Here is a 17783-nt window from a genome sequence, read left to right on the forward strand (position 1 = left end):
CAAACCCGACCTATTGCCATTCCTAGCAGCTTATATCTATGAGAATTTGGTGAAGCATGTAAAGATTAGGATTGAAGCAATTCAAAGTATCATGAGGGGCAATGGAGTGCTCTTGAGATGACAAGTCTCAATACAAAGAAGTCAGTTGAACAGTATGTTGAGATATATGATACTGTATGTATGTATGTATATAGTTTTTATTTTCAATTTTGTTATACTATTTTATTGTAATTTTTTTATTTCATTTTATTCTTTCATATATAAACATTTGTATACATCAACTCCTTTTTTAAATTTATTGTCTAGCTTATTAATTTATTTTATATAATTTTTAAAAATCATGTTGCCAGGGATCAGCCCGGGCCTTGTCCTGTGCCAGGCTTCCCTCTTGACGGGTTCTAGGCCAGACAGGCACGGCTCACTACAATGCAGGTGGCCCGCAAAAGTGGGCCATGCCGGGCCATCAAAGCCCAGCATGTACCTTTGGGCAGGTCATCAAAGCGGTATGATCGTAGGAGATACATAGATAGCTTGTGGACAATCATGTTGTTGGACATATAATAGATTTACAATGAATACAGACGCTTATTAGTTTAGATCTCACACATAAAACATGCTTTTGGGGAGCCATTGCTAAATCCCAATGGTAAAATCTCGGTCTGGCAACTGATCATAAGAATGTGGTTTGAATCTGGTAAATGGCCACTTTGTACAGAAAAATGCTGACCGTGGACCATATTGGGTTATTGACCTTTTACGGCAATGTTTTCAAAATCGGATCAGACTGGACAGTCGGACCAGAAAAACTGGGAATTGGTCAACTGAACGGTTCCATTTTACCTCGAAACTGTTATTTGGCCAAAAACTGTTGATTTGATCAGCAAACTGCTGACCCGGGAACGATTTTTGGCCTTTTTTGGATTTTTTAATTTTTAATTTTCATTTCTTGTCAGAGCAGGCTGTCCTTTCGGACAGGATGGTCGGACCGTTCGACCTGGGAACCGGACCCAGAACAGTTCCCTGTCCGGTCCAGTTTTAAAAACCTTGCTTTACAGTACACACACCTTTCTTATTGGGATTATCAAGGAGTTTTTTTTTTTCAATGTTATCTTCCAAAATTTGAGGTGATGAATCTTGCTTCTTTGCAGGCTGAAAAAGAAGCAAACAAGTACTAATGATATCTTGCTTTTTGGGAGCAATGGTTCAACACTTCAACCAATTTATGATACCAACATGCTGATTCATGTTAAGGTGTTAACTATATATAATAGACATCATTAAAGGAGAAATATTCTTAATCATATGTGGACTCTGCAAAATAGGTACTTATAATAGACATCTTAATCTCTTGTCATTAGGAAAGAACAATACTCCTATGAAGGTAAAAGGGTCCTTAAAACCTTGTAGGAATTTTCCTTAACGTCTATAAAATTTTCCATCAATTTCTAGGTAAAAATATAGGCTACATTGTTGATGCATAAAGCCAAACCATCTTCAGATCATAAAAGGGAAGCACAGTGAACGAGACTCCCACCAATTTGAAAAAATCAGATTTGGTCCTCATAAGACCTTGCTCACACCATTTGCAGTCTCTTGCAGCCTTGCATTGGAAATATCTCCCCATGAAAAAAAGTACAGAGATATTCCCAATGCACGGCTGTAAAAGGCTATGTGAGCCGTGTTATATATATAAAACTTTTTCTTATATTTAAAAACAATTAGGCTTAAGTCTAAGAAAACTCTAGGTGAAGAAAGAACAAGAGTTGGTATAAGAATCTAGAGTTTCTGAAAACCCTAATGTTATAGAATTAATCGAAAGATTTATATTAGATAAGTGGACAAAGAGGTAAAAGATTAGCAGGTGATTATTATTTATGAAAAGAAATAGGCCTAAGGTGGTACTCTAGGTGCAAGACAGCAAGAGAGCAGCATAGTAGTTGATTAAGAATCTAGGTTTCATGAATCAAACCTAACACCATAGAATTATTCAAAATATTCATATTTGAGTAGACAAAAGGCAAAAGTTAAAACTCCAAGTACCAGGTAAATCAATTCTATGCGGGATGATAATTTTGGATAATTCTAATCAGATGACCATGAAATAAAGCAAAGAACCTTTTCAAAACTTAGCTAAGTATGTTTTTCTGCAGGGTACAAATAATAAATGCATCATTGTCCTCTAATGGAACTGCCACAAGCAGCTTTAGGCAAAGAATTTTGAACTTGAAGAAGATTGTATCATCAGAAAAACATCAATGTACCTGCGCATAAACTATCATTTTATGGGTTCCACAATCCTGAGATTGGTGGATCTGTTTACCTGATTAAGACAGCTCGATTTTGAAAGCATAATTAAGTACAGATATTTGATAACTTGAACTTTGACAGTGGTCAAACAGCACAGCTTGATGAAAGAGCTCAAAGAGATGGACTTAGAAAATTGCTTTCCCATTGGAATCACATGTTAATGTGCACTCAGCATTTGGATTTCTCTTCCATTTTTGACAGGGAACCCCACCTACAACATCCATAAAGATCAACTTTTATAAAGCATATTTTGCATTTAACATAACCTAATAATTCATTAACATTAGAGAATCCTAACTTACTCCTAAAACCTGTAAATCTCTGCTGACTTCTTCTGAAATTCTGGAATAATACCAGATGTATTAACAACTCCAAAAGGTATGGTTGAATGAATTGGTCTAGAATCATCTTGATCCATGTTCTGACTCGGTTTCAGAATGTGCTTCGCTCCTGCACTTAATTTAATGGGACCTGATCTTGACACACCATCCAGTTTAAAATAATTATCGGATGACATTGTGTGTTCTTCCTGAATCTCCAATGGGCAGTGTCCAGTAACACTTGTCGTCTCCTTGCATGCATCAGATTCAGCTGCATCTCTATTACAATGTCTATAATTGAACTCTACACTTTCCTTCAATCCTTTCAGAGATCCTGCATCCTCTTGCATCTCTAAGTGGGGTCGTTTTGTGGTTTCTGTTGAATCATCTGCTTTAGAAGCAGGCCTCTTTCTGGATTTCTTTTCATGGTCAGGACCTTTAGGACGAAAAGGCTTTGGCCTTTTTCCATCCTTGATTTTAATCCTGTTTCTAGAAGTTGTGTTCATGAAAGAAGCAGGTCTGTACCCTGGTGGAGCAGGCATAAGTGGAGGGTAAGCTAAAGAAGGTGGAGAAGATGAACCTTGCATCTGGGGGTGAGAAGTACTGGAATTATGAGAATAAGATATAATTGGTCTGTTATAAGGAGGAAGGTTGGCTGCAAAATTAGTTCCAGGCATGGTGCAAGGATGATGTTGAGCACTTATATCAGGGTATAGCCGAGCAGAAGTGAGGGAGCTCACTTTTGGCTGTGTTGCATTTATTAGCCATTGGGGCAGGCTCCTTGAAGAATTTCGAGAACATGATGGCTGCAAGTACTCTCCAGATTCTTTATTTGAGAAAGGAAAGTGGAAAACTGATGTGCCACATTCCAGGCTCTGTTTGCACTTGAGTTGAGCATTTAAAAGCATATGCTGACAAGCATTGGAAGGAGTAGGTGCAGAAGCTGGTATCTGAGAGAGCATTTTCAGAGGTTCAGTTCCAGATATACAGGGATCTAGGGACTTAGCTGTCTGACTTGGCAATGCCTGAGAAGGGAAAGGATGGAGAAAGCTTTGCAGTTGTGCACCTGGGCTCCTGCTGATCATGGAAAATCCATTTCGTGATGTCACATGTGTCTGCCAGTCTGGGTATGAGTGAGCAGATCTAGGCTCTAGTCCTTTCACCTGAAAAAGACTTTGTGAGGCAGGGCTTCTCTTTGGTTCTAATGAATAAGTTACAGTTTCATTTGATTTTTCTGACACTGGATGAACAATCAACTCATGCTGGAAATTTCCATTCAGAGAAGAATTGCTGGAGGCAACAGTGGCAGGACGTTGCTCTGTTATAATTTCCTTGTCTGTCCATATCTTTCCATCTTCAAAACCTTGCACTTCTTCGTTACGAATGCCCACTGTGACATCCTTACCCATCAATCGCATTGTTGGTTGGGTGGGAAGCAGAAACCCACAATCCCGATTCTCCTCTACTTGAACCTGCTCCTTCCCAGTTTGATTCTGAGTTGGAGTATATTGTATGCACCCTGGACAAGATATATTCATGAGGTTCAGGTCTGAATCCAACCGATGGGATGACTGATCGTTTCCCCTCACTGAATCATTCCTGTGAAGTTCTCTGCTTCCAGTACTTGGGAGTCCAGTAATACCTAACCTAGATGGTAAATGTATCTTAGGGTCCTCTCTTTGGTAGGCCTTATCAGGAAACAACTTTAAGCTGTCTTTTGTAAGTGCTGACTCAACAACATGCATCTCTTTCGCATGTGAGTCATCGATTATACTCTTTGGCTGGATGAAATTGTGCATTGGGAAAATACTGGAAGTCCCCATTGTTGTATTTTTCTTCTTCAGTGGGTACCCTCCTTTCCCACTTGAGTGCAATGGGACAAGTTCCCCTTGTGAATTAAGAGGCAAACCAACAAAACCCTCATCATTGCATTTATCTCTGAATACTGCTCTTTGCTTCTTTAAGTTAACAGAGGAACATATGCTACTCATCAAATCCCTAGAAGACAGGTGACCAAATGATTGGTATGTTGGAACACAAAGGTTGATCCTTTGAGTGGTGTCTTCGGACATAAATGGAGGCCTTCCAATCTTTTCTATGTCTGTAGCTAAACAGGATGATGAGGACTGGATACTTGACTTTATATTTGTCAGTGTACATATTGCAGAAGATCTTGGTATAGAATCTGCAAAAGGATCAAGCAAGTTTCTTCCTGTATCAGGCACCCTTTGAATGTTTACATCGGCTTGAGTTTCCAAACAGGGATGATTAAGCCCCCTGTTTGGAGTAGAACGAGAGAGTCTGGGAATGCCTACACATGAAAGGGAGTGTGATGCAGCTAGGTTACCTTGACCCAACAGATGTGAACTATCATTATTCTGTAATTCCTGGTTCAGGTCTACAAATTCATTTGGGGAATTTCTTTCTTTATCCTGCCAACTTCTTTTATATGGACTTGGAGAAGTTGTTAAAGAAACATGACCATAACCATCAGCCAAACGTTTATTTTCATGTTTAGATAGGAACCCAGTTCCATTTCTAATACCAACTTCAATATCTTCATTATTTCCATCCACCTCCAGAGCCTTAATTTCAGAGGGTAATTCTTTATCGTTTTCCAAAGAGTTGTCACTTAACGATGGAGCATCCATAACATCAGGGAATACTTTTTCAATGCTTTGCACTTGAGGCAACTCAATGCAGGAACACCCATTCTCTGTTGGTCCAAGTATGTCATCCTTACCTGAAAACCTGACATGTCTGTATGATTGTTGACCGCGCCTAGGATTTGTTTGATTCCCACCTTGTATGATGCCTAAAGAAGAGGGCTTCTGGCTGGAAATGACTGTTGTTCTATTCTTCAGAATACTATGAACAGGAAAAGTTGATTCTTCATTCTGCTGTTGTTCTGGTATTAGCTTGGGAGTTCGCATAACTTTTCGTGAATATAATCTTTTCATGCTTGATGGTCTCTTTTTTCGGATAACACCTGTGTCTTGGATTTCTTTTTCCAACCTCTTATTGTGTAATGGAACTTTTCGTTGTCCAGAAAAATCAACTGCTGATGACACTTTGAGTTTGCTAATTTTCACCTGCAAAAGAAGAAGCATGCCAATAACGAATCATTACCACATGATGAATTCATATGTGATCCACATGCAAGAAAATTACCATATTTTCCCAAGATATAAATTTGTAGTCACAATAACATTATGTTTAAATTAGGTAAGACATCTCTACATGCCTATAACTATCTGTTCAATCAAAGTTAACGGGCATTTGGTGATAAACATAAGCCTGTTGCATATGTTTATTTACCAAATGTACAAAAATGGAACCCATGGAGGAAACATGATTTGACAGCACCCAAAATTTTAAGCAATGTTTCCTCTTATCAGAAAATGTAAAAAATTAAAATCAAGAAAAAAAAAGTCATGCACTTCTGAGAATTGTGACCACTATATACTTCAGAACCAGAAAAAAACTTTTAGTATTGAACAGTAGTTACTCTATCCTGGTAGAATTAATGAGATTAATCAACTTGGTCCTTCAAATATATCTGAGAAGGAAAGTCTGAATTTAGAGAAGTACCAAAGAACATCTATGGTGTTAGTCAGCCATAGCCACAGGAGATGAAGTTGAATCTAGAAGTGTACCTATCACCTGACTGTTGACAATCTTCCATAAAGTGCATTTCCTTTATGAAGGAGATCAACTGATGGAAGAGCATACAAAAATATTCTGAAATTAAGATGAGTTAATAAAAAGACAATGTCGAACTTCTCTCGACATGGCTAGGAAACATTTCATTATTGGAAAGGTTCATGAAACCTGTCAATTGGCCCTACAGTTTTAAGGCAGAAGTCAGACAACACTCGGATTGAAGTTATTTTTCAAGAAAGAGAATTACGCATCTGACATGTTCCTACTCTTTGTGCATCCAACATTAAGTGTTACTGATAATTTTCTTGACTATTTAAAAATTAACCTAAAGAACTTTTAGACTCTTCCAAAGGGGAAGGCCATTTTAAGGAATCCTATTCACTGAAATGGTACAGAGGCAGACTCTTACAAGTATACAGGCAAATAGCATATTGCAGCTTCTTCTCTAACAAGAAACAAACATAATTGTAAAGAAGCAGTAATGCAGAGAGCAATCAAACATCAGTGGTGTCCGGGGAACATAATTTATTATTTTTAAAGTATTTTGGGCATCAGGGTTAATATGGACATTTCAATTGATTCTATAGGAGTTTGATAGTAGAGTTTTGTCTTCTGAGTCATCTTTCATGTGTCCAAGGTCATTAGTTAAGTTAATAGTCTTAAGTAATAGTACAAAAGGCTCCAGTTTTTCTTGGGTTAGGTGCCCCCTACAGGAACCCATAAATAATCGTTATATCTCTAATTTCAAACCTAGGGAATGAATATTCACTTACTTTTGCAAGTACCTTAGCCAAGTTATTTGCCATACCTTAGATTCCTATAACAAGCTAAAGTGGTTTTTAGTAATTTAGTAATTATCTTTTATGTTTCTTCTCCATTTGCTTTAGCCAAGTTATTTACCATACCTTAGAGAGTGGTTCCTATAAATCATTTCAGGGCATAGTGTTTTGATTGTTTATTACCTCAATCTCTAACTTTTGCAATGATTAGAACCAATCATCAGGTTAGTAGGCATTTGCTTTCTTAGTTTTCAAATTATATATTTCTGTCCATAACCTAGAACCTACCTAACCCAAATTGCAGACTCTAGAGAACCTCCAAAGCTCAGCTACCGCTTAAGGTAACCATAATATAAAAGCCATTTTGAGCTGTTCAGCTTATGTAGGAACTAATGATAGCTTTCCATCCTTTATGGCCTAAACTCAGACTCCATAGCCCTATTGGGTTGCCCATCATTATAAAGCCTAATAAGAGAAAAATTTCTAAATTTTACCCAACTTCCCTTATCTGTCCTAAATTGGCCTGTTAAAGATTTAATTATCCAAAGCTTGCCCCACATCAGGCAGATAACAAGCAGGATAATTCAGAGGAAGTGCAGAGAACAAACACATTATTGCTGTTCTTGAGATCCTAAATGATGTGTTTCTCTGTCCATATGGTATCTTGTTGCATGGACCCTAGATTCTATGGTATTTTCTTCTTAACTCTTCTGCTCAGATTCTATCTAGATACCAAGTCCCTATTCTTTTCCCCACAATGAAGATATGTGTCCCTTGTGCTCTAGCGAAGGTGAACTACTAGAGTGGGAGGCCTCAAGAAAAAAAAAAGGTGAATACTTGTGATCAAATGGCGTGAAATATTGGGTGCTTGATGATGCAGATAAGAAAAGATTCCTTGGTGAAATAAACCAATTTTATAATCCCTATACAAATTTCATAATTTTAGGGTGACTGAGATATTAGTATTTTTTTGTTTTTTTATTTATTTTCTAGTTTGGGGTGTCTTAAGAATTTTTAGAAAATCAAAACATAGCCCTATTCCTATGAAACCAACAAACTAAAAAGTAAATTTAAAAGCTCAAAAGAAATCAAAATTACTATTTATAGTAACTTTATAGTAAAGTCATGTTTAAGGGGCTAGAAGGGCAAGGGCCAGACCAAAAGACATGGGTTGAAGTAGTAAGGACGACTTAAGTGCTAATAATTAAACAATGGACATGGCTATATGTTACAGAATGGCAAAACGGAACAGTGTTTTAAAAGGCATAGGAGGCATACACCTGGAGGCATTGACACCTCTAAGGTGTATGCCTCATGCGCCTCACGCACATCTCATATAAAAATGCAAAAAAAAAAAAAAAAGAAAAAAAGGAAAAGAAAAGAAAGGGAGGGGAAAGATAAAGAAAGAAAGAGGAAAAAAGAGATAAGGAAAGAAAAGGAAAGGGAAGGGAAGATAAGGGGAAAGAAAATGGGCAGGGGGCTCTGCCCCAAGACCCCCCCTCTTCAACTAGTGCTATGCATCTTCATTCTTCTTAACATAAAAGATTTTTGTTAAAAATAAAGAAAAATGAGATCATCCTTCCTCTTCCTCCCCTTCCTCCTTCCTCTTCATCCTGCACCTGTCACTGTTACCCGGTTGTACAAACCTATAAAAATTTATGAGGTGAAGGAATCTATAAAAACCCCATTATAGTCATTCTTGTAATCATGGTTTACATTTTTAATAATTTCTTAATTCTTTATATTAAGTTAGTTTTAGTAGGTTTATTTAAAATGATATTGAAGTATGAAGTTGTCTTATGAGTTAAGAGACCATGTTTGACTATCCCTGTGGGTTTGGCTTAGCGATAAAACAATTAGATTTATTTATTTATTTTTGGCTATTAAGACAAGCCTATGGGAGTGGAACCTGTGCCTTCTGTGGTCTAAGACAACATAAAGCTTACTATAAACACAACCTCGAATTATTTCAAAAGTGAGCCTTGCAAAATGAAGGATTCAAATAGCTCCTAGAAATGAAGGGAAGAGATACTGGACATGAATGTATATTTTCCACACAATTGTAGAATGAAAAAGACAACACATGTAAAGCATTAAATGGCAGTCCATAAAGCATGTATCTATCAACCAAAGATCTAGTCAATAAGAAACTTTTGAAAGTAGAAAGCATCCAAATCCAAATCACGGATCTAGAGCCAATGATATTATAATTCAAGTTTAATAAAAATCTTCAATTATTATTTTTATTGCAAAGTTAATAGTAGGAAAGTACAATATGTAGAGTTGCAAATGTGGCAGTTAAGTACTGATTGTGGCAAGGCTTGCCAAGCCCCAATCGGGCCTGAGCTGCAACAAGCCTAACCCTATCAACACTTAACCCATGCATATGCAGATTTTGTTGTGAAATAAAGCAGAAGAGACATATCAGTGTCGCATGCAATGCTTTAAAAACCAACCAACACGGAGGCGGAACCATTTTGGCCTCCAGGTCGTGGGTCACTAGTTCGACCATGACAAGTCAACATATGTATCTCTCTCTCTCTCTCTCCCTCTCTCTCTCTCTATATATATATGTATATATTATATTTCAGTTTTTAATTTTTTTATTTGTAAAAAATGTTAAAGGTTGGGATTTGAGGCCAAAAAATGGTTTTTTTAGCAAAAAATAGTGGGGCAAGGGGGAGTAAATATATATAAAAAAAGTTACCCAAAAAATGAGTTAATGGTTCAATCACCTGGGTCAAATGAGTCAATGGTTCATCCACCCGGGTCAGATGATTTTTTTACCAAGTCAACGGTTTGTGACCAAACCCCAGATTTTAGGAAAATCAGATCTGGAATAATGGGCCAGGTGGCAGTTTGAATAGTTCAACTGTCCGGGTCAACGACAGCAGGTTGAAAACATTAGTTGCATGGACTATCCTAAATGGACAACATGCACAACATGCCCATGTTTGGCATGCATTGGAGTCTGAAACTCCATGTTCATGGATTCTTGAGGACACTTCTACATAACATTTACTTTCTACCTCCTGACTTATTTGACATAATGAACAACTAATGCGCAAGATAGAAGTCATTCATTGTATAAAACATTACTTGGTAACAAAGGCAACATTCTAGACCACTTTTTACAGGTATAAAATGATAGAATTTAAAAAATATGAACTATTTTAATAGTATATACTTTTCCATAGGCATGTCTACAAGTCCATGTTTTCACATCTTGCCAAGTCAAACTCTTGCACATGCATTGGATTCTGACTCCCATGGCCATGTCCATACAACACTGACTCAGACACATACATACATACATTAATAAACATATACAAGAGGACTCTATTTAATTTTATTCCTATTAAGGATAAATGATGGAAGTATGGTAGACGAAAATGTTTTGGGCTGACATGTGTGAGATTGTGGGTTCAAGACTGAGTGGCTGCTTCATGCTGAAAATGTCAAGATTGATAAGTAGGAAACTTGGCCAATTGACTTTCTTTTTTATTTATTTTCTAAGGAAAATGTGTCAAGGTTTGTTTTCTCTTAAGCATGAAAAGGCACATATGCATATGCACAAAAAAGAAGCACTAAGGCTTCTTTCTAGATTATTCCGCCACTGCTACATGGATGGATGTTTTTCTATGCTAACCAGAAACAGCAAGGACACAACTAGATATGGTGTTATGCATGGATGTTGTGATATGCTAACCAGCTCTCCCCTACCCGTAACATCTAAACTTGAATTTGTAATAGAGATATTCCTAAGTGACATTTTCTGTCCCAAGTTATATTACTTGTGGAATGAAAGCTGCCCCTTCAATACAAGGTGTATGGGAAATAAATGTGCTCTTTCATGCCCTCGGGTATGTTGCTGAGCTTAGACTCATTAAGCCCTTATCCAATCCCAACTTGATCCAATGTTAGGTTTGTTCAAACCCAGTCCAAATTACACCTATGATAATATGCAGAATTTTTAGCATTGTTTACCTTGTCTCTAAACAAATATGAAGAAACAATTTAAGAACACAATAATATGCACTTGAGACTTTTCTAGAAAAAGTCAAAAAAAAAAATTGAAAACAGTTATAAATTAGAAAACATGAAAAGTTGAAGTTTGTAAGAAATAAAATGTTTTGAAAAGAATATTTGCTCAAACTAAAATACATAAACTGATAAACATAACATAAAATACACATTCTAAGTGAGAATGCAGAAGTGAAAGCAAACCTATGTGGATTGTACAAAGTGATTCAAGAACTCAACAATTGAAGTATGTGAAATTTTCAATCTATTTATTCATCTCCTAGTTGTATTATTTCAAGTATCTAGTGTCATGTTAAACATCTCACATTCCAAATCCTAGGAGATTGGCTCTTTGTCTCCAGAAAAACCACTTGGGGCAAGACCAAACTAGTACATTCTGGGATTTGGGCCAACAACCTAAATTTTGGCCCATAGACACAAAGATTAGTATTTTGGTTTGAGATCTTATTTGCAAGAACTAGAACTCCAAGTATACAAAAGGTCTTTGTCTTTTGTTTTTTTAAGGTAATATAATATAATAGATCATTACTATTCTGCAAATAACAATAAAAGGTAATTCAGAAGTTGATAAACCATAAAAGGCTAAAACTTAAAAAAAAAAAAAGAAAAACTATAAAAAGGCCATTTGAAAAAAGTGCACCAGTTGAGGCACATGCCCTGAAATGCACCTTGCGTGTGTGTCTAGAAACCTCTTAAAACACTGGTTATAAACATTAAAAAGGACACAAGTAGAACCATAACAGGAAACCCATTACATATCATAATAGATTATTAAATCAGGACTTTGAAATAAGATTATAATTATAATTTAGTTTTTATTTAAAACTCCTTTTGGTGTAGCAAAGTTCTGGATGGTGAGATGGATGAATGGGAAAAGCAGAAAAGATAGGTTTAGAAATGAACATACTTAGGGACGCAGACTATGTTGGTTTTGTCATGTGCATAAAATCCAATCAACAGCGCCAATAAGAAGTGATCTCTTACTAATTGAAGAATCTAATAGAGCTAGGGACAAGGCAAAAAAAATATGGGCTGAAGTGGTGAGAAATGATTTGAAGGTCCATAATTTAATAACAGAAATGTATGACGCTAAATAGAATGGAATGGTGAAACAGTATTCATGTAGCTGACCCCATATAATTTGGACAAGGCTTTATTGGGTTTAGTTGAGTTGAGATAATTTCTTTTAGTGGGAAAATGAACAAAAAGTAAAGAAGGCCAAAATATTAATATGGTCACAAATATAATGTTTAAATTTGAGTATATGAAACTTTTTGATAATTGAAACAAAGGATATGCTTTACATGGAAGGCAAAAGTCAAATAAATGTAGCTAAGGTAGCTAGACAATGTTTTTCTGGTAAGGTGAGTCAATGCCTTGGGCCTATGGGGAGAGAAAAATGAATAAGTAAATCATAAATTTTATAATGATAAAACAAAAAATAAAATTTTATTGATTGAAAAATGTACAACATAGGGCTGATGAGAGATAACATACATAATGATTTCATGTTAATTATAAACTATTAATCCATAAACCAAATTAGCAAATGAAAAAAAATGACATGATGTTTGTAAACCTCCCTAGTTCCAAGGGAAAAAACACATAAACGCAAAGATTTGAGATCCTTAATTTCTAGCTCTGTAGGGGGCAAAATTAAGTATTTGCCCCAACAAAGGTGTTTTATCTATATTCCTGCCTGGTTGGCTGCCTAGGCAATGGGGCTATAAAACATCTAATGAATTGCTTGTTTGATGCCTGTAAGATGGTATTGTTACGACCTGGGACATCATTTAACAATTTCCTTAATAACAATACTATTACTAATATAAATGTAAGAGTATAGAAGAAAAAATATGTTATAGTATTTTGTTTTGTTTTCTTTTCTTTTCTTTTCTGTCACTTCACTTGTATCACGTGTTAAGTAGTACAAAATGTGCTTTGAACTTGTACTTACATAACAAATAAATTTCCACATTATTAAATAACCATTCCATGAATTATATTACACATTCTACCAATTGATGCTTTCTTAGATAGAATTCCAATTTAGTGATCCACATCAAATTTAAACATTCAACATTCTCATTTTCTATACATTCTTTCCGCCATTGGATTCCATGTAAAAAGCCATATCAAATTTGACCATTTAATTGTAAGGGAAAAGTCATAGTGAGCTATTGATACCCACAAGAGATAGAAGGTACAAATTTGTGGCCACTGGATTGAGATGGTAACTATATGAATGGCATGTCATATGGCATGTGATCTGAGCAAAAATTTAATTATACATCTGGAAATGTATTGGAGATGACGACTTAAGGGTTATATGGTGGTAAATCTCATCAGTTGTTACTACACAACCTTATCATGCTGTTAGGTACTACAGAAATACCTGCAGACCATTTCCTATATATCAAACCATCAAACATTGTATATCTTTTGTTTCATGTTTTACAGTTTTAGATGGTTATTATGTGGATAAAGAATTGGTATTTAGTGTATAAGTATCCTCATATTATCTTTTTTTTTTTTTTTTTTTGAAAAAGGAATAAGATATTGAAGAAAAAAAAGAAGAATGCTCATATTATCATTTTCTAAAGTATCTAAGCATGTTTCCTATGCTTTCTATAGTTTCCAGAATGCCACTGTGGTTTCTTCATTTTTTATCATATCCTTATAGGTTTCCATACATTTACCATCAAGTATATAAACAAATTATTTCACGTAGAAGAATTTCTATCAAGTTGGCCGTGTCTGCATAACCTTGACAATATGTACAAGGATGAACTGAAACAATAAAATAAAAATAAAATCAGAAAGATTCTTTAGAGATATTGTATTTCATGTAATTGGACAAGAAGGATAAGGAGAATAAATCTTAAATCCAAGTTTCTCGGTCCAACTTGCTTTTAGTTTAATAAGTTTGTAGGTAAAGGAGATCTCAACAACATGGAATGATAAACCTTTCAAGAAACAGAAGAAGAATATGCACTTAGAATGAGCAGCAGAAAATAACAGCTGGAAAGATCCTTGAAGCTATTAAGGAGGGGAGAAATCATTGAAAATTTGATGCTACAACCACAGTCTTTTGAGGCCTCAATAAACTTTTACTGGTAATTAAACCGATACTAATATTTAACCACAATATTGAACTAAGAAGTTTTTGTCATGAATTCTTGCTTAGCAGTCAAGGATGCAACAAAAAGAATTTTCCGATGAAACTTTTGAAACTTGTTGTGACCTTTTTTTTTGTCCGCATACAGTATGTAACCTAGCATGACAATACATGATTCTTGGCACTTACATCTACAAAATGCCAAAATTTGAAGCTTGGATACCTATTTGTGTTTTTGGACATGGACATACCCCAAGTGTCATAACTAGCAGCGTAGAGTTGGTGATTAGAGAAATAGTACTACAAACTAGTGCAGACAAGTTTGAAGTTGACATGCAAGACATGGACAGTGTCATAACTAGGAGCGTAGAGTTGGTGGTTAGAGAAATAGTACTACAAACTAGTGCAGACAAGTTTGAAGTTGACATATGCAACACTCACTCAGGTAAGTCCTTTTAATCATTCATATGATATATCGTCTTACATTATTGCATTTGGGGTTTGCCACTACATTATTTTGTAAGTTAACTTTTCCAATGCTTACAAATAACTATATCATCTTGTTTCTTAACTTCTGATGCTTATAAATAACAATATAGTAGTAGATATAGATTTTGCTTGCTTATTTACTTGATAATTGTGTATATATTGCACGGTATATGATCTTGAGAAATACTGATACAGGATTGTTGGACCTACTTTATCAGATAACTTGTGCATAACAATTAAAGGGTCAACTGATACTATAAATGCATATATAGACTTACTTGGTTCTTGTACATCAGCCATGTATTTCACTATCTAATGAAACTATATCATGGGTTCTTCAAAGTACATAATTAGGATCATTTTCACATCCAAACTATCATAAATGACGTACACAACAAAGAATACCAAAGAGAAACATAATGCTAAACCAAACTCACCGCACCTTCTAGTTTGTACTTTTCATCCACAAATTACCAACAGCCTTATGCAAAGAACGCAACACTTCATAAAAGGCCAAATTATAAACAGAAGAACCAAAGAACAAAGTTTTAAAGATATCAAAACCAAAGAAGTAAAGAACAAGCAACATGATCAAACAAATATTTCCAACCCCAGTAACAGCATAAAAGCTATAAGCATCCTCCTATCTCACGACACGGTTAACAACAATAGATGTTTCAACCCTTAACATCCCACAGCAGCCAAGATGCAGAATTGAAAGTTCTTTCTTAGAGCTCAGACAAACTGCAACTCAGAATGCAAACTTCAACCACCCCCAAGAAGGCTCAATAAAGTCCATACAAACGATTCCACTTCAAATGAGTCGCTTCCCAAATCGACAAAAAACAACAAGAAGATTGCGATAGAATGCGGCTTTTGCCTGTTCCAGTAGATATCTGTACAAACCTTATCTATATTTCATGTTCTGAGCACAAATTACTCATGTGATATCGATGGGGTTATATAATACAAAAGAACCAAGAAAACCCAGAATATATAGTGACATCTCTAAGGTCTGCCTTGCTTTCACGGATCATCAGTCCATGCCATTAAACGTTTGGAAAGCAAAAGACGATCAAAAACCAGCCCTCCGATCGAAACCCAACTGCCCCTAAACAGTAAGACTGCCATCATATATATTCCATCACACACAAGGACTTCTTTTTTGGCTAAACTATAAAAGCCATTGCTGCCCAACCCGTACAGACAGCTGGAGCAGCACACATCACTCCAGAAGTGCTCAAAATCCCCATAACATGGAACCCCATCTCTCGTTTTTTTAACTTTTCCCTTTGCACTGAAGCTCCTCCTCCTCCTAGCAGCAGTTCAATTCACAGGAGCAAATACAAGAACAACGCATTGCTTTCATCTTCAAGCTCGAAGAAGCGTCCAAAACATTTTGGCAGTAATAAATTTTGAGCAGAAAGTGAGTGGAAACAAGACAACTGACAAGATTAAAAAGAAGAAAAATAATGGGTATCTAATCCAACTTCCAACCACGAAATTACTGCAACAATCAAGCAACCAACAAACCAAAATGAAACAGAAAAGAAATCAGGAAAGCTTTAGAGAAATCACAGACCTTCTTCGATGCCAGCCGTGCCTTCTTCGTTTGATCAATAGCTCCGGAGTCATTCTTCTTGGTCTTCTTTATCTTCTTTTTCTTCATTTTCATCTTCTTCAACTTCAGCTTCCTCGCAAGAGCCACTGCTTCCTCTCTTGACTTGTGCTTTCGCTTACGCTTCACAACGGTATCCAATGCTTCCACATATTTCGTAGAATCCAAATCCTCTTCTGACATCTCTTCCGCTTCTCCATCGCCATCAACCTCCGCCTTTTTGATCTGCGGGGCAACGGCAAAGATCTCCACAATAGATCTCTTCTTCGGCGCTCTCGTCTTCGACTTCACTGCCGCCGCAGCTGCAGCCGCCGTTCTCATCTGCCTACGCTCTTCCCTCGACGCCTGAGCAAGACAACTATCGATGTGGGCGTTCACCGCATTCACCGTCGCCGCAGTAAAACTACGACAAACCGGACAAATCATCAGCAATTTCTCCTCCTCAGCTCCCCAACCCGCTTTTCCAGCCCCCAAATCCGGTCTCTCCGACACAAAACCGCTTTCAGCGCCGGAAACCGGTTTCTCGGTTTCTTCTCGAACCTTCCTGCTGCCCTCAGCAACTTGCTTAGATCTCACCAACTCAAGCTCGTCCGACCACCAACGATATTTCCTATACGTTAACGGCGGAAGCAGACTCTCCATCTCTTCTTTCGCCGTCTTCTCCTTTCCATCTCCACCGAACGGCCAGCACTTCGTCACGTCAATGCTTCTCATCTTCAAGGTATACTCTCTGAAACATCAAATCACGAACCCAAATCACGAATCCAACCATACTCGAAACAAAAACCAGAATTCTTCACAAGAGCCATCCATACGTACCGGATCGAGAAGCCCCCAAACGCCATGCTTTTAGTTTCTCCTGCAGACAAGCAAAGAGAGAGAAAAACAACAACAGATACAACAAAAAAGAATAAACACTTCAACAACGAAGAAAGAAGAAAAACTAGTCGTGGGTGGCGATGATGGTGCCGGAGGTGGTGTCGCACGACGTCGACGTCGACGACGGATTTAGAATGGAGAAATTGAGAAGCGAGAGATCGCTTTTTGGTCGCTTTTCCATATTTTCCCGCTCGCTCGCTTGCCGCTTGGGTTCGGTGTTTCTCACCCCTCAGCTATCCGTTCCCTATTTATGACAGAAAGCGACGTATGAGAGAGAGAGAGAGAGAGAGAGAATATACAGAAAAAAAAAAAAAAAAACTAAAATATACTAAAGAGATTACTGGGGTAAGTTGATAAGCTGTGACCAGAGATTTTTCTTTTTAATTCCTTTTAATATGAGAAAGATTTTTTATGTCACGCATGCATGGATCCATGTATGCATGAGCATCCATGATGGCATGACGACATGCACATGGATGCATCAATGATGGAGAGGAGACACCAGACGCTCCCATTGGAATGAGACATGGGCCAGCCCTCCAACACACTTGTCAGCTTGATAACGA

The 17783-nt window shown here is 36.8% G+C and overlaps 1 protein-coding gene across 1 annotated transcript; it reads right to left on the reverse strand.

Moving 5' to 3' along the window:
* Nucleotides 1-2102: 2102 nt before the first annotated feature.
* On the reverse strand, nt 2103-17482 carry LOC148867084 (uncharacterized). The gene is made up of 4 exons (XM_088974838.1): nt 17158-17482; nt 16303-17068; nt 2610-5719; nt 2103-2518 (listed from the first exon to the last, which is right to left on the reverse strand). The coding sequence occupies exons 1-3, from the start codon at nt 17181-17183 to the stop codon at nt 2612-2614; spliced, it is 3900 nt and encodes a 1299-aa protein (XP_088830964.1). The 5' UTR covers nt 17184-17482; the 3' UTR covers nt 2103-2518; nt 2610-2611.
* Between the last annotated feature and the right edge of the window lie 301 nt (nt 17483-17783).

This window comes from Nelumbo lutea, chromosome 3 (genome assembly GCF_056320005.1).
Source record: "Nelumbo lutea isolate HS-2025 chromosome 3, American lotus-T2T, whole genome shotgun sequence".
NCBI lineage: Eukaryota > Viridiplantae > Streptophyta > Magnoliopsida > Proteales > Nelumbonaceae > Nelumbo > Nelumbo lutea.